Here is a 23095-nt window from a genome sequence, read left to right as displayed (position 1 = left end):
GACAACCTGTTTTCCGGGTTTTGGTCACGTGACGCTACGGCTACAGAGGGTTGAGCAAATCGATACAAACGTGAAGTGTTTCGCAATGTTTATTTTAAATATTCAACCTGTTGTCGTATGTGGCCTTTGTGCCATTCTTTGCCCACCCTTTAACCGCTGATCCTTTTTTATTTTGTGTTTTGTAACTTTTTCTTATTGGCTGTAAGATTGAGTCACAAACGCTACAAATCCAAACCGCTGTCTTATTGTTTCGCTGGAATGAATTACGTAAATTGATTGTGCTGTAAATAAATATATTTCTATCCTAATGAAGTTATTATGCAAGGTGAACGACCGGTTAGAACGTCTGTCTCACAGTTCTGAGGACCTGGGATCGATCGAATGATTGTTTGTGTGTGCCCTGCGATTGGCTGGCAACCAGTTCCGGGTGTACCCCGCCTCCTTCCCGATGATAGCTGGGATAGGCTCCAGCACCCCCGCGACCCTTGTGAGGATAGGCGGCTCAGAACATGGACGGATGGAATGTATATTTAAAAAAGGCACGCTCCTTTTGTTGTGTTTTCAAACATAGGGCAGGCGATTGTTTCTCTCCACTCTCCACCAACCAGAGAGAAGTTAGACAATGAGGCCCCCTCTACTCCTTGGTGGGGCCCGGTTTTAATTAAACCATCGTAGAATTGAATTCACTCTTGATATGTTTTTTTTAGAAAACAAAAGTAGTTTATAAAAGACCTATTATTGATCGAATACACGTTAAAATATTTTAAAACAAGTACGTCTGTGTTTCATTTCAAAATTTCTAGTCAGGCGTTAAAGGAGGCCGCCCTCCGGGTCTTTGCATCATCATCGCAGTTGACATTTCACGTTGCGCCCTCTCCAATAACACAACAACGATGAGGAGGTAAAAGAGCACAAACGGACTCGGAGAAGATTGATTTTATTCCTCCTGTTTGGTCGGAGGTTTGGCGGGTGGCACAGGGAGGATGTCTCAACTTTTCCGGCTTCTCTCGGCGGCGGCCGCCGGTCGGCGTCTGTGCTGCCGGGCTGCGCTTGTCACGACTCGGCTGGACGCCGTAGCGGCAGGACGTCGCTTGATTGTCGGCTACACAGGCTTCGCCGTGCCGCCGGTAATTGACACTCCTGAAGTTACACATTTTATTATTGGTTTTTATGTGTTTGAAAATCATGGTTTTTAACCTCTTCTGTTAACCTAAAGACTCCATTTGGACAACCGCAGTAGGTTAAAATTTGAGTCGATCCCTCTTCTATGGTCAAAACTATATATATATATATATATATATATATATATATATATATATATAAACTACATTTTTACTGAACAAAGTAAGGATTAAATAGCTTGAAAATACATGTATTTTGTTTGTATTACAAGTATTATAGGGCTATAGTTTCGTCTCTGTGATGTGTTGTACTTGACTAATTTTAATTACTTTTGGACTATTAACAGTTAACGAGAAACACTCTGTGACAAAATGCCCTTTGTCTTCCAAGCTCATGTATTGCTTCCACCACAACAAATGTCTCTAAAATAGAGAAATGTTGTTTCCTAAAAGAGCCACTTAGCCGGCGTCACTGCTAAGCTAACGAGCTAATAGCTAACTCCTCGTAAAGGTGACTTCGTGCTCACATAACGTTGACGTAGTTTAAATGCTAAAATTGGAAATCAATGTGCTCCTATTGCGACGCCGCTTGTCAGTTAAAATAATAATGACTCGAAAAAGGACAGTAAGTTCATAAGCCGTTATAATTCTTATGCGCAACTCGAACCAGTGACCTCAAAACTAAAAGATGTTCATGTTGTCTCCTGAGTTTTGTAGCATAATGAGGCGATATTATTTTGTTCACGTTGATTTGCATATTGTGTCCTGACCGTTTCTGACACCTGCGACTAAGCTCGGGCTTGTTTTGTTTGCTTTGTTAGAGCGCGTGTCGAGCTCGGGGCGACCTCCTGTCCACGCGCAGCTTCCGGCTTGCTCAGCGACGTCTTGATTCCAGTGAGCCCAAAGGTGAACGCCGACCCGGATAGAGTCGCTTCCACGCTTTACCCTCCTCCGCAAACGTCTGACGGCAACGCAAGAAGCGTGTCTTTTGATTTTGGATGATCACTTGCATTATCTGTGACTTCCAGATGGGAAAGGAGAAAGCGGAGGAGGACGAGGAGGCCGGGCAGGAGGCGGGAAGAGAGGAGGAGGAGAAAAGAAGGACTGGTGGAGTCGAATGCAGAAGGTTTGCGGCGTTCGATCCGTGAAGTCTTTGACTTTCACACAGAACACGACAAAAGCGGGACTTCTGCATGTTTGAGCCTGTCCCAGCTATCTTCTACGATAAAACGCAACTACAAAAGGTTTATCATCTGCTATATGCGCAATGAACTTCTGCATTCATCGAAACACGTCAAAGCGCTTCCGGCCGGCACGGCCAAATACGGATGTCCCGATCCAACTTTTTCCACCGCCGATCCGATATCGGTAATGCAGCCTTGAATTTTGGCCGATATCGGTCCGATCCAGTATCGGCAATCGTCATACATACTTTACTTATTTTGTAGTATGCAATCTTAGAAAAGGCTTGATGAAGTGATATGACCCTAACAGAGAACAATACTCAGCAACGGTAGGTATGAGGCAAAATTGACCCATTTACTATTAACCAATGGGTTACATGAAGTAACTTTAAAAATAAGAATTTACTACAAAAAACAAATTCCATTAGGAAATCCGCAAACAGCAAATATTTAAAAAAAATCTGCCTATCCTAGTTAAAAATCTGGAAATATTTGAATTTGCGACTACAGAATGTGAACATATACAAACAAACATGGCGTACATGTGAGACGACTATATGATGTAAACATAATTAAAATATGACAAAAATATGAGGAAGTCATGTACACCAGAGTTTGGATGAATCTCAAAGCGTGCGCGCGCAACTTGACTTCCTGTTAATGTTGTTGCTCTTCCTGTCTGCGTCCAGGGCGACTTCCCGTGGGACGAGAAGGACTTCCGCTACCTGGCCGTCACGGTGGCCGGCGCCGCCTCCGCGCTGCTCTACGTGTACTTCCGCGACAACGGCCGGGAGATCAGCTGGAAGGACTTTGTGCACCGCTACCTGGGCCGCGGCATCGTAAGGCCGTGGCGTAACGTACTCTGGCGTAGGAATTGTTTTTGACAAGACTCGCCTTACATATGTGTAAAACAAGCCGAGCGATCCAGCACACATGGCAGTTCGGTGACGTGTGCTGAGCACAACGGCGTGGTCCAAGGCAACGCCGGTCCAAGCGGGCCCGTCACATACAAATCAACTCATGTATTGGATGTCACTTCAGTTTGGACAAAGGCTGACTGAAATTTGTCCTGCTTTTTAAATCTGTTACAATTATCGTACAGCTTAAGTTACTGTCCATATATTTTCCCACTGTCCAGTAAATAATATTTACCACCTCAAATTTTCAATGTTAATGTTGATTATCAACTAAAAAGTGTGAATTGGAGAAAATTCTCCTATTTCCTGAGCTTAATAGTCCTTTGTCCTTTTGGGTAAAAACATAAATAACCAAGTCATTTTTCCCCCCCGCATCAGCTTCTTATCTGTTCATTCATTCATTCATTAGCGGCGGGGGAGGCTTGATGAGGACTTTTTGTGTTCAGGTGGATCGTCTGGAGGTGGTCAACAAGCAGTACGTGCGTGTCATTCTGGTGCCTGGCGGAGACACCAAAGGGGTGAGTGCAAAGGTGGCGAGGCTGTTTCATCCAGTCGTTCTCAGGTCGTCAGACGTTATTGTGGAACCTCAAGGTTTGACCTTTGTAGGTTACCAACAGCGCGCAATGAAATAGTTGCTGCGCGGTGTACGGATACGTGGTTACACGGCACAACAAGGCACCCTTAGTAACCACCGTACTTCCTGTACACTGTATTCGGACTCGTAAAAACCTTCCAATACTCCCACCCGATACCGCTTACGATTCTGCCCTCCCTGAGCGTGCAGTGTGTACTTTAGCAGAAAGCGGCTAACAGTTTCTCGAAAAAGGACTCCAACTTTGCTTTCTTCAAGCTGTTCATTGACACCCCAGTTCAAGTTTACCTTCAAGCCAAACACACAATGAAAACAATTACACACGCTGTATAATCACCCAAACACACTAAACTGTACAAACGCAAAGCTTACTCGACGCTAGCTTAATGCTAACACGTGATGCAAACCGTCATAGATGGGCTAACGGATAGGATTTGATGTCGCTGTGTATACCTCTAAATAATGTACATAAGAACATATACAGTGCTGCGAGATATGCAGAGAGATGATATAACAATGACCAAATTCTCAAGACAATTGCATTATGAAGTATTGTACTCAGTATTGGCCAATACTCAAATGTAAATACTCATACCCTCACTTGGGCTGAGAAAAAGTGGTATTGGTGCATCCCTAAATTTTCTGTCCGTCCATCCATTTTCCACACCGCTGATCCTCACGCAGGTCGCGGGTATGCCGTGCGACTGTTTACTTTACAGACCCCGAAAAGCAACCGTTTTGTTATGCGGCAGTCTTAAATGGTGACTGCGCAAACGTGGTTATTTCAGCCCGCTTCTAACTTGAGGAAACGCGTTGTGCTAACTTATAGCTGTTTCGCTCTCTCTCACCTGCGCGCACGCACACAGACGCACGCGCACACACACACACACACACACACACACACTATCACTAAGTGTGTTCAGCAATCGGCTTCTTCATTCGGTCATTGAAGTGAATAAAGCAAATAAGGTTTGTGTCGGGCCCAATGCATGTGTTGTTGCTTTTTGGGTAGTTTAAAATTGAAATAGTGGCAAGTGTGTGTGGATTCCAATATATTATTTTCATTTAATTTGACTTTCACATGCTCTCATTAAAAAAAAAAATAATAATAATTTTAATTAGAGGTTACTCACGAGTTACTCTTTACTTGAGTAGGTTTTTGACTGAGTACTTTCTTACTCAAGTAAATATTTGGATGACTACTTTTTACTTGAGTCATATTATTCCAAAGTAATAGTACTCTTACTTGAGTACAATTTGGCTACGCTACCCACCTCTGGTAATGTAGGACTGCACCATATTGGGGGGGGGGGGAGCGACATTGTGATTTTATTTTTAAAAAAAAATGTCTATATTTGAGTTGTGTCGTGCAATCCCTCGTTAATCGTGGAGGTTAGGTTCCGGACAACCCTCGCAAGAGCTGATATCTGCAGTGTAGTGACGAAAAATATTTATTTATTTATTTGGATTATTTATTTTTTATTGTTTTTTATTCTGACAAAATACCTCTTATTAAAAGCTCATGACTGATTTTTTTCATCAGAAAAATCAAGTTTATTTTCATAAGACCACAACTTTTCCCTCCACTGTAAAATCAGAATTTATTGTAGCAGCACGACTTTTGTCTCGAAAAGTGTGAAAATTGCGTGCGTTTCCGTGTGCGTCCGCAGACCTACGTGTGGTTCAACATCGGCAGTGTGGACACGTTCGAGAGGAACCTGGAAACGGCCCACTTGGAGCTCGGCATGGAGGCGTCTCGCCGGCCCGCTGTGGTCTACAGCTCCGAGAGCGACGGGTCAGCGCCGCACAGAACCGCCTCACGATGCTCGTCGTTCCCCCGGCGCCTCGACGTGCCGTTTCTGTTTTTGTGTGCGTGCGCGCATGCAGGTCTTTCCTGATGAGCATGATTCCCACGCTGCTCCTCATCGGCTTCCTGCTCTTCACCCTGCGCCGCGGACCCATGGGGGCGGGTCCTGGGGGCGGCAGGGGCGGGCCCTTCAGCATGAGCGAGTCCACCGCGAAGATGATGAAGGACAACATCGAAGTCAAGTTCAAGGATGTGGCGGGCTGCGAGGAGGCCAAGCTGGAGATCCTGGAGTTTGTCAACTTCCTGAAGAACCCGCAGCAGTACCAGAACCTCGGAGCCAAGATCCCCAAGGTGCCACCTCTGGCTGGCTCGTGTAGTTTTCAAATTAAATGTTTGTTTTTTTCCTCCATAAAAATCCAATCTCCAATCCAAATGTATTTATTAGAGTACATTTCAAACACAGAGGTCACAAATCATTTAAACACACGACATATAAAACTACATGACAAAACAAAGCACTGAATACCATAGTGATAAGTAAATAAAATAAAATGTTCAAATTTTAATCCTTTTTCCCCCGCTTTTGCTTATAGAAAAATCAAAATGCCAATGACATTATTCAACACAATTTTTTTTTCTCCTGTCGAGAAACAAGCTTTGAAACTATTTTCTCGTTTTTACCCAGCATTATCTTGCTTTAGCATCCACAGAAAAAATACAGAGAAATTTTTTCATATTTACAAATAAGTTGGAAATAAATGCTTGTTCTTGGACAAATGTCCCTTTAGTCAAAAAATTTATGCAAACACGATCCTTAATACATTCTCATTTTTAAATGTTCAACAATTTAACATCATAAAATAGTTTGATTTGTGTTGCATTTTTTTGGGTATGAAAAGCATTTACAAATAAAGTTTATTGATTTATTGGTATTTTCTTTTGGTGTTTCGGTTTTCGGCCATGTATTTCTTTTAATTTTTTATTATAATTTTTTTTTTTTTTTGGCGGTTTCGGTCAAGAATTTTAATTTCGGTCCATCTCTAGTCACGATGAAATTTCAAGTCATGAAGAGATTTAAAGTCACAAAACTGACATGAGGATAAAAATCAACAATTGATGCGAGCGTGTCCTGGCGTAGCGAGTGAGTCCCTCACGACCGTTGGTCATCAATTGTTGACGTTATTTTAACTGGGATCCTCATCAATTGTTGACTTTAAATCATGATGACTTTAATTTCATCATGGTGATTTTAAATAGCGAGCTGTTGACTTTAAATGTCGTCGTGACGACTTCAAATCACGTCGTGGCTTTTTTTTTTTTTTTTTTTTTTTTTTTTTTTTTTTTTTCTTTCCCCCCCCTCTCACTAAGTGACCCAAATATGTCGTCATTGCGCATTATACATTGGTGTAAGGAAAATGAAAACATTTTGTCACATTGTATGGATGTATACCGGTATCTAGGTGTTGTGAGGAAGATCTTTCATTCCAATTTGATATGTAAATTTATAGAATATGGTCAATTTTCGCTGCATGATGTCTTCACAGATGCCGCCATATCCTATATCTGTTGCTCCCACGTCTGCTTTACACCATCAGATTTATTTCTTGTATCGCCCACGGTAAAAAAAAAAAAGGCCAAGTTACTCTGCTCCTTTTAAGCAGAGCGTGATCACTGTTGCCATTAGAAACGAAGCGTGAAGCAGTTAGACATAAACAAAGCTAATGTGAGATTATGGAGGCAATCCAAAGAAAAGCTCCTACCCGGTAAGAGTATCGTGTTTTCAACAGTACTAATTTCCAATGTTATACTTACTTAGCGTATTATTGAGCGTTGATTTGAGTTGATCACCGTCTTTGTTCTTTACTAATATGAGAACTGGAGTAGAAACGCGTGCTGAGGAAGCGTCATGGACGTCAGCGCATGCACAGAGCAGAATTTAATATATATTTTTGTACAAAATAATAAATATGGACAGTACTTCATGTTTTGCGCATGCATAGCCGCAAAACAGTAGTGTATATTATACATAGATGGAAGGGAATTCCTGATTTTGGAGTTAGAGGAGTAATTATGGTAAACGTGTGCGCTTGTGTGCGTTTTCTTAGGGTGCTGTGCTGTCCGGGCCTCCCGGTACCGGGAAGACTCTTTTAGCCAAAGCCACGGCCGGTGAGGCCAACGTTCCCTTCATCACCGTCAACGGCTCGGAATTCTTGGAGATGTTCGTGGGCGTCGGTCCCGCCAGGGTGAGCGCAAGAAACCGACACTGAAGGTTGTGAGAGGAGTGGAGTTCAGTATACCTTGACCGATAAGCGATGTATTTGTTTATTTCTTTATTTTTCTAAGTTGACATACCCTGGCAGAATTTCTGATTTCTTGGCCATTTTTCAGAGAATATGAATGATAACACAAAAAACCCTGTTCTTTCACTCATGGTTAGTGCTTGGGTGAAGCCATTTCTTATCAAACAACTGTTTCCTCTTTGGAACTCATAATGACAACAGAAGCTACACAAATGAGCCTGATCAAAAGTTGATATCTCCCTTGAGATTTTGGCCTGATAACATGCACACAAGTTGACACAAATGGGTTTGAATGGCTACTTAAGGTAACCATCCACACCTGTCATTTGTCTGCTTGTAATCAGTGTGTGTGTATGCGTGCGTACGTGCGTGTATAAAGGTTCAGCGAGTTTCTGGGCTCCTGACAGACCCTTGCACTGACATCTCTGGATTGCTCTGGACGGTGGACCCCAAGTATTTAAAGTCCTCCACCCTCGCTATCTCTTCTCCCTGTACCCTCACTCTTCCCCCACCACCCCTCTCATTTCTGCACATATATTCTGTTTTACTTTGGCTAATCTTCATTCCTCCCCTTTCCAGTGCATGCCTCCATCTTTCTAACTGTTTTTCCAGCTGCTCCCTGCTTTCACTGCAGATCACAATGTCATCTGCAAACATCATGGTCCATGGGGATTCCAGTCTCACCTCATCTGTCAGCCTATCCATCACCACTGCAAACAGGAAGGGTCTCAGGGCTGATCCCTGATGCAGTCCCACCTCCACCTTAAATTCGTCTGTCAGACCGACAGCACACCTCACCGTTGTTCTGCTGCTCTCGTACATGTCTTATATTATTCTAACATACTTCTCTGCCACTCCAGACTTCCGCATGCAGTACCACAGTTCCTCTCTGGGTACTCTGTCATAGGCTTTCTCTAGCTCTACAAAGACACAATGTAGCTCCTTCTGACCTTCTTTGTGTACTTTCCCATCAACATCCTCAAGGCAAATGATGCACCTGTGGTACTCTTTCTAGGCATGAAACCATACTGTTGCTCGCAAATACTCACTTCTGTCCTGAGTCTAGCCTCCACTACTCTCTCCCACCAGTCAACATATTTCCATCTCTATCCTTAATCACCCTAACCTGCTGCACATCCTTCCCATCTCCATCCCTCTGTCTGGCCAACCTGTATAGATCATTTTCTCCTTCTTTAGTGTCCAACCTGGCATACATGTCATCATATGCCTCTTGTTTGGACTTTGCCACCTCTACCTTTGCCCTACGTCGCATCTCAATGTTTTCCTTTCGCCTCTCCTCGGTCCTCTCGGTGTCCCAGTTCTTCTTCGCTAACCTTTTTCTTTGTATGATTTCCTGTACTGTGAGGTTCCACCACCAAGTCTCCCTTCTCTCCTTTCCTGCCAGAAGATACACTAAGTACTCTCCCGCCTGCCTCTCTGATCACCTTGGCTGTAGTGGTCCAGTCTTCTGGAAGCTCCTCCTGTCCACCGAGAGCCTGTTTCACCTCTTCCCGAAAAGGTGCACAACACTCGTCTTGTCTCAGCTTCCACCACATGGTTCTCTACTCTGATTTTGTCTTCCTAATTTTCCTCCCCACCACCAGTCATCTTACACACCACCATCCTATGCTGTCTAGCCACACTCTCCCCTACCACTACCTTACAGTCGGTAACCTCCGTCAGATGACATCGTCTGCACGAGATGTAATCCACCTGCGTGCTTCTACCTCTGCTCTTGTAGGTCACCCAATGTTCGTGCCTCTTCTGCAAAAAAGTTTTCATCCTTGTTGCAAAGTCTACCACCATCTGTCCCTCCAAGTTCCTTTCCTGGATGCCGTACTTACCCATCACTTCTTCATCACCCCTATTTCCTTCACCGACATGTCCATTACAATCTGCACCCATCACGACTCTCTCTCTCTCTGTCTGGGATGCTCAGAAATACTTCGTTTAGCTCCTTCCAGAATTTCTCTTTCACCTCCAGGTCACATCCTACCTGTGGGGCATAGCCACTAATCACATTATACAAAACACCCTCAATTTCAAGTTTCAGCCTCATCACTCCATCTGATACTCTTTTCAACTCCAAGACATTCTTAGCCAACTCTTCTTTTAAAATAACCCCGACTCCATTTCTCTGCCCATCTACACCATGGTCAAATAATTTAAACCCTACCCCTAAATTTATAGCCTTACTGCCTTTCCACCTGATTTCCTGGACATACAATATATCGACCTTTCTCCTAGTCATCATGTCAACCAACTGGGTGAACAGGCTAATTGGGAACAGGTGACCTTCGATCCCTCAGGCGGCACTGCGTCAAAAACCGACATCAATGTGTAAAGGATATCAGCACATGGGCTCTGTAACACTGGAAAACCAATGTCAGTAAATACAGTTCGGCGCTAAATCCGTAAGTGCAACTTGAACCTCGCTATGAAAAACTAGGCAATGTCAACGTTTGATCAGGGTCGTTTGCATAGTTTCTGTTGTCATTATGATTTCAAAAGAGTAAACACAATAGTTTGATAATAAATGGCTTCACCCAAGCACCAACCATGAGTGAAAGAAAAGTTTTTGTTTTGTCATTCATATTCTCTGAAAAAAGGCCAAGAAATCATAAATTCTGCCAGGATATGTCAACTTATCAGCACAACTGTACATGTATACAGTATGTATCCATGTATTGTACTGCCCCTTGGCGGCCAAGGCACGCACAATGTATTGTAATATTTTTAATAACCGATTAATCCTTTGGAGACCTTGTTTTACTTGTCCAAATCTTTGTAATTTCTGCCTCTCAACAGTAAATCTTATTAATTCTAGTCATTGCAATAAGACGGCAGTAAATAGTCATCATTATGTTTATTATAATAAGAATAAAGCAGACTGGAAGCCGTCACCTTATCGTGGTGGAGGCGTTTGTGTGCCCCAATGATCCTAGGAGCTAAGTTGTCTGGACCATGTTCCGTGCCTCCATTGCTGAGGTGGCCGAACGGAGCTGCGGCCGTAAGTTGATCGATGCCTGTTGCGGCGGCAATCCCCGAACCCGTTGGTGGATGCTGTCAATCTGAAGGAGGAGTCTTATCGGGCCTTTTTGGGCTGTGGGACTCCTGAGGCAGCTGATGGGTGGCCAGCTGGCCAAGCGGAATGCAACTTTGGTGGTCGCTGAAGCAAAAACTCGGGTATGGCAGGGGTTCGGTGACTTTGTATCGGTCCGTTGTGGTGAAGAAGGAGCTAAGCCGAAAGGCCAAGCCCTCAATTTACCGGTCGATCTACGTTCCTACCCTCACCTATGGTCACGAGCTGTGGGTCGTGACCGAAAGAACAAAACCGCTTTCCCGGTTTCCCACAACAGAGATGGGGATATGGTTGGGGAGTCGTTAAATTTCAAAAACTCATCCCTCTCCTTCCTCACAAAAGAATCAAAATCTGGGTCCTTCAATAGGGACGTGTTGAAGTGCCATGTTGGTGGGGGTCCCAAATTTGATTCAACTTTTAGAGAAATTGGTGCGTGATCACTGATGATGATTGGTTGTATTTTGGGAATAAGAATTTGAGCTACCGAATTGTTTGAAAGAGAGAAATCTATTCTTGAGAAAGAGCGGTGAACTGACGAGAAAAATGTGTATTCTCTTTTTGTACCTTTTTTCAGCCTCCATATGTCAACGAGACCAAAGTTATTCCATATACTGCTCTAGTATATTGGAGCATTGTGGCTGATTACCATTTTTCAGATTTGAGCAATCTATTGGGGGATTTAGCGTTAGGTTATAATCACCTCCCATAATAATTGTAGAAGTGGCTGACAAGTTTAACAAGTGTGAAAAGAGCATGGGAAAAAAGGCTGGATCATCTTTATTTGGAGCTTATACATTGACAATTGTGTAAAGCTTGTTAAATATTGTAGCCTGTATAATTATATATCGGCCTTTTGGATCTGCTACAGTCGTATTTATTGTAAAATGTAGTCTTTTATGGACTAGTATTGAGACTCCTCTTTGTCTACAGTTATAAAAGGCCGAGATAACCTGAGAGCAATTAGAGTCAATGAGGCATTTTTCTTCTGACTTAGTAAGGTGGGTTTCTTGTAATAAGAGGAGGTCTGTTTTCAATTTAGTGGTATAATCCATAATCTTAATTCTCTTTTGGCTGTGATCGAATGCCATTGACATTCCAAGACACGGATGTTAAGTGTGACATATAATGGGTGTGTGTATCATAATTTTAAATAGATTTGGTACGATGGATTCTTTGTTGTTGTTTTTTTTTTTTTTGACAGGGTTTTTTTTTTTTTTGATATTGTGTTGACAAATGTTATTTAGAGAGGGTGATAAAGATGCAAGCGCAACAATGACGGCCCGCGATCTTGAAAGCATGAAGAACACCAGGGGGCGCTGTTTTTCCCTCACAGCCAGAGATGTTTATCTCGATATACACATATAAACAGACACACGCATATGTGTGTGTATATATGTATTGATTTACGCAACTCTGATCGTCCAGTTGGGTCGAGTTCGGCCTCATCGCTCGGTGTGCCGAAGGCGCACGGGCGTTCCTGACAGCAAATTCTCCGTCCATCTGTCTGATTGATCGGCAGGTGAGGGACATGTTCGCCATGGCGAGGAAGAACGCGCCGTGCATCCTCTTCATCGACGAGATCGACGCCGTGGGGCGCAAGCGAGGTGGCGGAAACTTCGGAGGTCAGAGCGAGCAGGAGAACACGCTCAACCAGCTCCTCGTCGAGATGGACGGTCAGTTGGTAGTAGGGTATGGCCAAAAAAAAAAATCTCCCCAAAATGCAATTTAGCTTTTTTTTAAATTTTATTATTTTTTTTTAAATATGTTTTTTTTTTTCTCCTCCCCTGTTACCCCTACTTTTTTGTAGGAAAACAGCAGTATATTTTATTTTATACAAAATACAACATCGGGTAGGACATATTTGTTTTTTGTTTTGTGTTATGCTTAGTTTTTCGCAGGGCACATGTTTGATTGGCTAGATTCCGTTTCACGTCACAACTCTGAAGGCGTCGGCCTCCCCCATGTAGAGTTGTGGTCGTAAATATTGAACGCTTTCCTTATTGAAGATTGTCGACCCCTACCTGTTTTGGACCCTAAAATCGGGACAAATTCACTCTTCAACCACCTCAGACCCAAGGACAATCTTATTTGATTATTTTATAAGCCATAAGATCATCTGGCATTGATGTACTCGGTCGGGAAGGTGCAGAATCTGCACAAAAACGGCCAGATTGTCTTTGTGTGTAACGGGTTAAATGCCGTGCCAAAGTGGTGGCCATGTTGGGAGGGTCGACGTTCCCAGCAAAGTCTAGGCATGGACATTGCAATTAAGTTGTAACTTGCTCATTTCTTAACCGGTTTTCATGAGGTTTACTTTTCGGTCAGCATCCAAATGTGTGCGATCAATAAATACCATTTGGGGAAAAAAGCCCCCGCAAAATATTTTTACCTGTGAAAGGCGACTTCCAGTTTCCTCGGCGTAATGGTACGCTGTTGTGTAAATCTGTGAGGAGCGCAAATTACCGACGTCCTTGGTCTTTGTTTTCTGTCACACCTGCAGCACACCTCACCGCTGTTCTGCCGCCCTCGTACATGTCCTGTATTATTGTAACATACTTCTCTACCACTCCAGACTTCCGCATGCAGTACCACAGTTCCTCTCTGGGCACTCTGTCATAGGCTTTCTCTAGATCTACAAAGACACAATGTAGCTTCTTCTGACCTTCTTTGTGTACTTTCCCATCAACATCCTCAAGGCAAATAATGCATCTGTGGTACTCTTTCTAGGCATGAAACCATACTGTTGCTCGCAAATACTCACTTCTATCCTGAGTCTAGCCTCCACTACTCTTTCCTATGACTTCATTGTGTGGCTCATCAACTTTATTCTTCTATAGTTCCCACAGCTCTGCACATCACCCTTGGTCTTAAAAATGGGCACCAGCACACTTTTCCTCAGGCATCCTCTCACGTGCTAGAATTCTATTGAACACGCTGGTCAAAAACTCCACAGCCGCCTCTCCTAGATGCTTCCATACCTCCACAGGAATGTCATCAGGACCTGCCTTTCCATTTTTTGTCCTCTTTAATGCCTTTCTAACTTCCCCCTTACTAATCATTGCCAATTCCTGGTCCACTACACTTGCCTCTTCTACTCTCCCTTCTCTCTCATTTTCCTCATTCATCAACTCCTCAAAGTATTCTTTCCATCTATCTAGCACACTACTGGCACCAGTCAACATATTTCCATCTCTATCCTTAATCAGCCTAACCTGCTGCACATCCTTCCCATCTCTATCCCTCTGTCTGGCCAACCTGTATCGATCCTTTTTCTCCCGAGATTTTCCTATCAAAGTCCCCACATTCAGTTCAAGGCACTGTGCTTTCCTCTTCTCTTTCTGCCGACGAACTCGCTTTCCACCTCTTCTTCGACCCACGGTAGTTGAATTTCCACCGGCGCCCTGCAGGTTGACGGTGCCGGTGGCGGACGTTGTTAACCCGGGCCACGGCCGATCCGGTGTGGAATTCTTTGGATGAATGCTCATATTTGTTTGGCAAGGTTTTAAGCCGGATGCCCTTCGTGACGCAACCCTCTGCGTTTATCCGGCTTGGGACCCGCCTACAGTTAAAATGGACACGATCGTTTCTCCAGACTCGATAAATTGTCATTGCGGTGAGCCGACAGAGTTGGCTGCGCCATTAGCCGCTAGCGGGCTAACGGCAGACCGGCGGACGACGGCGAATGGCCACGTTTATTTGATTGACGGGTGAAGGGCTCGTCTTCAGCGGACCGGCCGCACAGTAGTCTTGTTTACATGGAGACTTTTTTGTCATTCCGATTGAAGATCTCTGGTCAACTGTTTCCATGTGACGTGATCTCCTCCGATCGGGCGTGCACGTGATCTGCGCTACATTTGATCGGAACAGCCGTGCGACATGCGCACTTCGTCGTGAACGTCACGTCATTTCCGTCATCGATTCAGCACAGAAGTTGGGATTGTTTTTATACATTTATCCCCCCCCCCAAAAAACGCTTGATTAAAAACAAGATCTGTGTCGCATGCGCCATATTGACGGCGCGCATAAACGATGACGTCACCGCGCATTTACGTCCAGACGAATCATGCGCAGGCAGAGCGTTTCCCGGTTCTCTCCGGCATGATGCTTCCACATGGTGAAAATGTATTTCTGATCGGTTTGGCAAAAGGAATATTCCACCCCTGTGAAACTGAATGAAACTCCGTTCGGATTCGACCCGTTTATTCCGAGTCAAGTGTTTCTATGGAGCGTTTTCATTCAGTTTGGGCTTCGAAAGCGAATTTAAGGCTCCGTATGAACCAGGCTAATCTTGTCGCTCTTCATTCTTTGTTTCAGACACAGGGAGGGGGATCCATATCACAAAGTAAAGATGCATAAATTAATAGAGAAATAAGAGGAAATTAGAATAACAATAATAATCCTAACAACAATGCGTCGTTTTTGAAAAATGACCGTGACGAGCCTGGTCGCCAGACCTCGAGGGAGGACGAGGAGGAGATCTCTTCCTCCTCCCTGTGGCGTGGGCGTCTGACGTCGGGTGTGGCTTTGTTTGCCAGGCTTCAACACGGCCACCAACGTGGTGGTCCTGGCCGGAACCAACAGAGCCGACATCCTGGACCCGGCGCTCATGAGGCCCGGACGCTTCGACAGGCAGATCTACATCGGTAAGGACGACCTCTGCTTTGCCGCTGCTTTGTCTCTCACGCTCGCGCCCTCGGCGTCTCTCGCACTCGCAAACAATCTCACGCGCCTTTTCTTTCTCTTTATCTTGTTCTCTCACTCTCACAACTCTGTCGAGGTGTCACGTGACTCGCTTCGACCAGTCCGCAGTTATCGGGAACCGCCGCGAGGGGCGGTCGCAGTAAAAGTTGTTGCTCTTGTTGACTCCCGTCAGGTCCTCCCGACATCAAGGGGCGGGCGTCCATCTTTAAAGTGCACCTGCGACCCATCAAGTTAGACGCCGGCATCGACAAGGACACGCTCGCCCGGAAGATGGCCGCAGCCACGCCCGGATTCACCGGTAAGTAACGACACGCGCACGCACGCAGTTGACCACTTTCACCCCCAAAAGAAAAGCTGATTTTCGTATCATTTGATCGCCAACGGTAAAGACACATCATTTAGCATTTTTGTTGATGCGGCTTTGGTTATGGAACTATGTGCTGAAACAGTCGCGCTTGAGGTCCATCCATACATTTTCTGTGCCGCTTATCCTTGCCTGAACTCCAATGTTCAAAACGTCCTTGAGGATTTTACATTTCAGGCATCCGTAATAAAGGCAATCCTTCTCGACAGAGCAAATGGTGGCGGCCTTCTTGAATAACGCTAAAGACCAAAGTGCAAAACGCTAAAGACATAAACGGCTTGATAAAAATGGTTTGAGTTGCACAGGTGACGCGTTGCCCTTCAAATTGTGCCGATTACAATGATGCAAATTACTCGTTGAAGCCGTTACGCTCTTGTCTTATTGATGAAAGGATATGAAAATGAGGCATAAATGCGCGTTTGTGTGCGGCGGACGCAGGAGCCGACATCGCCAACGTTTGCAACGAGGCGGCGCTGATCGCGGCGAGACACCTGGGCCGGCACGTCGAGCGCACGCACTTCGAGCAGGCCATCGACAGGGTCATCGGAGGTCAGTCCGGAAGTCTCCTTTCTCTTCCTGCTTTCCTATCCTCGCTTTTTATTCGTGCTTCGTTTCCTTCCTTGCTTTTATTCCTGGTTCAATTTCCTGTTTTTTTTCCCTCGTTCACTTGAGCTTTTCACTTCCTTGGCTCGCTACTCGCTGGCTCACTTCCTTGTTTGACTTCCTGGTCCACTTCTTGGTTATTTTCCTCTTTTTTTTACGTCTATTTGTCGTCCACTTCCCGGACTTGCGTCTTGGTTCATGTCCTTGTTTCTATACCCGGTTAACTTCCTTGTTACACATGCGTGTTTCCTTCCTCGTTCACTTACTAGCTTAACTTGCTATTTTCATTTCCTTGGCTAACTATCTTAATTCACTAGCTGGTTCACTTCCCGGTCAACTTCTTGGTTGAGTGTTTGACGTCCTTGAATCTATTCATCGTTCATTCCCCTGGCTCACTTTATTGGTTCACTTCCTTGTTTCTATTGGTGATTTTCTTCTAACCAGAACCATTTCCCTGTTTTGTTTCCTCGTCACTTCCTTGATCAACTTCTCTTTCGCTTCCTGAGCTCGCTTTTTTGTTTTACATCCTTGGCTCTATTCCTTGTCGACTTTCATGGGTCCTTCCCCATTCACTTGCTTGCTTCACTTCCTCGGTTTACCAGCTGGCACACTTCCCGGTTCAGTTTATTGGTTTACTTCCTTGGTTCTGTTTCCTCGCTTGCTTCACTTGCTACTTTTACTCCCTTGTTTCGCTTCTTTGTTTACTTGACTCGAAGGGCCCCCGGTCCACGTTTTGTTCGGCTGCTCGCTTCCCTGTCGTATCGCGCACTCGGTTCTGTTTCTGATTCTCCTCCTTGCTTTCTTCCTCCTCGCTTTCTTTTTTCACTTCTTGGTGCACTGGTCCGCATATTTGGGTCATTTCCTTTGCTCACCTCCTTGGTTGAATTCCTATTCACTTTCTTGTTCGTTTCCTAATTAGCTTCCTTGTTTCACTTGACGTTCACTTCAGCAGCTAACTTGCTGGTTCACTCCTTTGGCTCACTTTATTGGTCCATGTCCTCGGCACACTTTGGCGGCCTTCTTCCCTTCCTTGCTCATTTCCACATGAACTTCCTTGCGTCGCTTCCCGTTCCCTCCCTTGCTCATTTCCTAGTTAAGGTCCTTGTTTGCCTTCCTGTTTTCCTCGGCGTGGATCAGGTCTGGAGAAGAAGACACAGGTGCTTCAGCCTGACGAGAAGAAGACCGTGGCGTACCACGAGGCGGGCCACGCCGTCGTCGGCTGGTTTCTGGAGCACGCCGACCCGCTGCTCAAGGTGGGCGGGCTTTGGGCGGGCTTTGGGCGTGGCTCCGACTGACTCGTCTCATCGCGAACCCCTCCCCTTGCCCCAGGTGTCGATCATCCCCCGCGGGAAGGGCCTGGGCTACGCGCAGTACCTCCCTCGCGAGCAGTACCTGTACAGCCGCGAGCAGCTCTTCGACAGGATGTGCATGATGCTGGGCGGCCGCGTGGCCGAACAAGTCTTCTTCGGCCGCGTCACCACCGGAGCGCAGGACGACCTCAAGAAGGTCACGCAGTCCGCCTATGCGCAGGTATGCGTGCACTCGCTTGCTCACACATTCGCTCACTTGTTCTCTTTTACCCGCTTAGTCTCTCACTGTCACTTTTTCTCCCTCTCACACGCTCCTACACGCGCACACACACACACCCACGTTTCGATGCGAGGTTGAATGTCGTGCTGTCTCTTTCCAATATTTTTGGAATTTATAACTTCATCGAATGATCAGATTAAAAATGGATTTTGCATTGAAGTTCATTGAGAAATTATTTTTCCCACAATTACTCTTCAGTAACAGATGTTTGTAATGTTTAGTGACGAAATAAGAATTGCGCAATTTGACACGAGAGGGAGTGATGTTATACTCTGTAATTTTTTGGAACATGAGAGTGACTTCTTGGCTACCGATTCACGCCAACGAAGGCCGACTAGTTCGATGCGCACTTAAAGGCCGCTTCAGGTTCAACCACGTCATTTACACGTTACCCATACCAAGGCTGCAAATAATGATGATTTGCATAATAGAGTCAACAATTGTTTAATTTTTTAAATATTTTTATGTTCCCATGAATTGATTACGATTCAGTTCCTGGTTTGGTCCGTACCATCTTTCAGAAAATCTGCAAAAATGTCGATTGGTGTTTTCTAAAGTAAAGGGAGATGTTTGCAAATGTCTTCATTTTTTAAAACGTAAACATAAGCAGTTTGCTTTCTGGGAGGACGACAGAAATTGGAGAATAATTACTGAAATCAGAGGATTTGGACAAGTTTAATATAAACAAGGGCTCTAAACAATTCATTGACGATCAAAATAGTTCCTGATGAATTTGACGATCGATGAGTTGTCGATTAGTTTGACGGCTGTAATTGAAGGTTCCCCTATGCGATGCCGGTCAGGTGGTTCAGTTCGGGATGAGCGACAAGGTGGGCCAGGTGTCGTTCGAGCTGCCGCGGCAGGGCGAGATGCTTCTGGAGAAGCCGTACAGCGAGGCCACGGCCGAGCTGATCGACGACGAGGTCCGGGCCCTGGTGGAGCGGGCGTACGCGCACACGCTCCTGCTGGTCCGCGACAAGAAGGACCTGGTGGACCTGGTACGTTCGGGAAGGTTCCCGCCATGTTCTTACTGAGCTTACCGACTTATTAATTGGAGGGCCCTTATTAACCCTTTTCAAATCGGCAAAAAGCGGCCGTTTTATTTTGTTAATTTTTTTTACACATAGCAACAACAAACGGATATTTAAAAAAAAAAAAACGCACAAAAAGTTGGCTGTTAGCTGTTTTTCTCTCTTAAAAGTTCAATAAATACTGACGTATCGTAAAACAGTCAAAATGTTCAGCCTGTCATTTATTATATTATAAGCGTTAAGGGAGCAAAAATCAAGTGATTGTATTCATTATATATTTTTTATTAATCAGATGATTACTGTAATTTCAGGTGAATAATACACTCTGGAGTATTATATGCCCCCCCCCCCCCCCCCAACCCAAAAAAAAAAAAGAATTTCCCCCCAAAAATCAGGAAAAGCCTTCTACCCATGTATAACACGCACCACTGCTATCCACATGCTCAAAACAAGAAGTATTATCCATATTTTATGAAGTTCTTCTGCTTTGTGTGCACGCGCTGACGTAACGGCCTGCAAGGATGTCATGATTCTCCGGTCAGTGGCAAAAATTTACCGTATTGTACAATTGTATCATTAGCCCTCATAGCATATTAGAATGAAACACCTACAGTGGTTTGAAAAAGTGATTGCTTGTTTGATTTCTTATTTTTTTGCATGTAAAATGCAATTTTTCAAATGAAGGTTTTCATTATTAAGGGAGAAAACAAATCCAAACCTACATGGCCCTGTGTGAAAAAGTGATTGCCCCCCGTAAAAACATAACTGTGGTTTATCATACCCGAGTTGACCTTGTTCAAGAATTGACCTTGCTGTTCCAATACATTTGGAGGGCACTGTATGGTATTACGCTGTGTGTTTGTTTTAAGGATGGGCGAGTACCAATACCAGGTATCGGTTTTGGGCTGTTTCCGGCCTAATTTCTAGGGTTAGGTATCGAGCATCCTTAGTTTTTATAAAGTACCAAATTGTCGTGCTATTTTTTCTTCTTTTAAAAACAAAAAGCTTGTTTTTGGGAAGGTTGTAGGGGGCTGGACCGGATGTTTTGTGAGAGTCTTGTGACGCACGTGCGCTCAGGTGGGCAAGCGTCTGCTGGAGAAGGAAGTCTTGGACAAGGCGGACATGTTGGAGCTGCTGGGCCCGCGGCCCTTCCGGGAGAAGTCCACGTACGAGGACTTCGTGGAGGGCACGGGAAGCTTCGAGGAGGACACCAGCCTCCCCGACGGCCTGCGAGACTGGAACGGCCGGCGCGGGCCCGACGACGCTCGCGACGAACAGCGGGCCGGCTAGACTCTGCGCGCTGATTGGGCCGGATCGACCCCGCCTCTGAACGTGAGCCCCGCCTGTCGCCGTCATTGTCGTGGAGCGTTTTTGTATTTCTTCACCGTCAGAGGGAGACGTCCTCGCGCACCAAGCGCTCTCTGACGGCACGTGACATCAGCGTGAACTCTTAAGACAAAGAATTTTAATGCGAAAGGAGACGTATTATGCCCCCCCCCCCCCCCCCTCTCAAAAGGCCCCATGGATCAAGAATTATGGCCGCATACAGTGGACCCTCGCATATTCGCAGCTCGGCACCTGCGGACCTTTTTCTTTTTGTTTTGCTTAATGGCAGTATATCCCCACTTTTCAAGGATGTTTTAGGTTACCATTAAAATAATTGCAATTATCAAATCCAATTGTAGTGGCCATGAATTTTGCAGTCGGGGTCCATCGTATTTCTTGCCACAGGGAAACGGCTCGTTTTAGGGGCGGTTCCGTGTCGTCCAGGCCGGATTTCGTTCGGTGGGCGGAATCGTTTGAGGCCGAGTAAACGCTCATCTGTGCTAACGATGCAGCTCTGCTTACCTTTTGACTTTGACACAATAGTGTTTCACCCAAAGTGGTTCTTTAGTTCTGGAACTTGGTCATGTCCGCATCATCATGTCATTGGCTGAGACACTCAGGTGGGTGTGGTTCATATGTAAATTGACCTCAGTGTGATGTCACAATTGGGCAACGTTGAGAAGGGACCGCTCACAGACATTTTTCAGAAATCATCACATAACAATAAAGATTGACTTCACACTTGACAGGTGGGCAGACACTCCATATGCATATCACCCCCCCCCCCATAATCTGTCTATAATTTCATAAAAATAGCTGTTTTTTAAAAAATAAATTCCAATATCACCGCAAGTGACTTAGCGCTGCGGGCCCCGCCTGATGTGACGTGACATGAACGTTTTGGAAGTTAACTTATTTTGAGAATGACAAAATAAAGTTGACATGAAGGCGAAAAATTTAAAATTCATGCTTATTTATTTATTTATTCAGAGTTGTCATTTTGGATTCTGAATTCCTGAATAAAACGTCAGTGGTCTAAACTAAACATTTTTACACTGACCAGAACATTCTGCTTTCTTCTTGACTTGATAGATTTTTTTTTTTGCCCAAAAGTACTTTGTTTTTATCAAAGAAAATAAAAATTGAAAAGAAAATACATTTGTCTGTCGTATTATGACGTTTTATCCCCAGAATGAATTGCAGAATTACATCAAAACGTTGCTATTAACGATACTTTTTAAAAAATAAAAACAAATAGTAATAAAAAAACATCTACAATTCTAACTTTTTGAAAACTTCAACTATATTTGTGTAAAGTTGAGTCTTTTTACATTTAAAAAAAAAAAATGTTTTCAACAAACTACATTTCTGACATTCATAAGATTGACTTTTTTGTATGAAGCTCCAAGTACAATTTCAGCTTCTTTATTCTTGTACAATTTAGTGATTTCCTGATCAATGTTTTCATTGGGCCGGCACGGAGAGTGACCGGTTAGCACATCTGCCTCACATTTCTGGGGACCGGGGTTCAAATCCCAGCCGCGCCTGTGTGGAGTTTGCATGTTCTCCCCGTGCCCGCGTGGCTCTTCTGCGGGCACTCCGGTTTTCTCCCACATCCCAAAAACATGTGTGCTAGGTTGATTGAGGACTCGAAATTACCCGTAGGTGAGTGTGTATGGTTGTTTGTTTTGATGCGCCCTGCGATTGGCTGGCGACCAGTCCAGGGTGTACACCCCCTCCCGCGACCTGCGTGAGAAGCAGTAAAGAAAATGGATGGATGTTTTCATTGGATCATTACTTATTTTGTCTGACATACATTTTTTAAAAAAAACAGCTCACATAATTTTGTTATTACAAAGACCTTATTTCACAAAGAAAAAAAACTTTTCCACTAAAATGATTCTTGTAGGATTAAAATGACTAATTTGAAACTTAGATATCAATCCATTGGTTTTATGTAGTGAATTTTCTAGCTACTCAAATATAGTTTCCATTAAGCAATGTTAAGAAAAAAAACATTTAGCCTGCTCCAGAAGAAGTAAAGGCTTAGATCAAATCTATCCAGCAGAGGGCGCCATAGTTTCTCCCAAAATGTCTCCCGTCACGGCAACAAGCTGCTCTGCTTTTCTGGCGAAATCTTCCCCTGCTGACAGGAAACGAGGTCTGTCTCCATCTGCCCAAATAAATCTACTTCCTGCTTCAGGACCCACCGCCGCCTCCTTATTGGCCAGTCGCTGTGGCTACGTCATGCGGAGGAGGGACCCAGAAAGGAGCAGGGAGGCGGAGAAAAGCTTGATTGACAGGCTGATGCTGCAGGCGCCCCCACAATCCTTTGCGTTTTCCTGGTGCAAACACACACGCACAAAAGAAGATTGTAACAAAAAAAAGTCTGGCAGAAGATGTTCATGCAATAAAAGTTTAACCTGAAATGCAATTACGTATATACAGTGGTGTGCAAAAGTGTGTGGGGGCAGTGC

General features: G+C 44.6%; 2 protein-coding genes across 9 annotated transcripts in view; one reads left to right on the top strand and one right to left on the bottom strand.

The window, feature by feature from the left end:
- Positions 1 to 481: 481 nt before the first annotated feature.
- afg3l1 (AFG3-like AAA ATPase 1) lies at positions 482 to 21364 on the top strand. The gene is made up of 16 exons (XM_061676929.1): positions 482 to 1127; positions 1943 to 2027; positions 2150 to 2247; positions 2995 to 3144; positions 3669 to 3740; positions 5485 to 5609; positions 5702 to 5972; positions 7727 to 7864; positions 12523 to 12676; positions 15539 to 15646; positions 15877 to 16002; positions 16507 to 16617; positions 17809 to 17924; positions 18001 to 18201; positions 19065 to 19259; positions 20370 to 21364. Exons 1-16 carry the CDS (start codon positions 984 to 986, stop codon positions 20580 to 20582), a joined length of 2307 nt encoding a protein of 768 aa, XP_061532913.1. The 5' UTR covers positions 482 to 983; the 3' UTR covers positions 20583 to 21364.
- Positions 20784 to 23095, bottom strand: part of LOC133402790 (voltage-dependent calcium channel subunit alpha-2/delta-4-like) — a 32042-nt gene continuing 29730 nt past the window's right edge. For 7 of the 8 annotated variants that reach the window (XM_061676920.1, XM_061676922.1, XM_061676921.1 and 4 more), the window contains one exon: positions 20784 to 22960. In XM_061676920.1, the coding sequence (XP_061532904.1) occupies positions 22859 to 22960 (102 nt within the window). In that variant the 3' untranslated portion in view covers positions 20784 to 22858. The remainder of the gene's footprint in view (positions 22961 to 23095) is intronic. The other variant, XM_061676919.1, reaches the window with a different exon arrangement.

This window comes from Phycodurus eques, chromosome 5 (genome assembly GCF_024500275.1).
Source record: "Phycodurus eques isolate BA_2022a chromosome 5, UOR_Pequ_1.1, whole genome shotgun sequence".
Lineage (NCBI taxonomy): Eukaryota > Metazoa > Chordata > Actinopteri > Syngnathiformes > Syngnathidae > Phycodurus > Phycodurus eques.
This window is presented reverse-complemented; position numbering and strand designations above follow the sequence as displayed.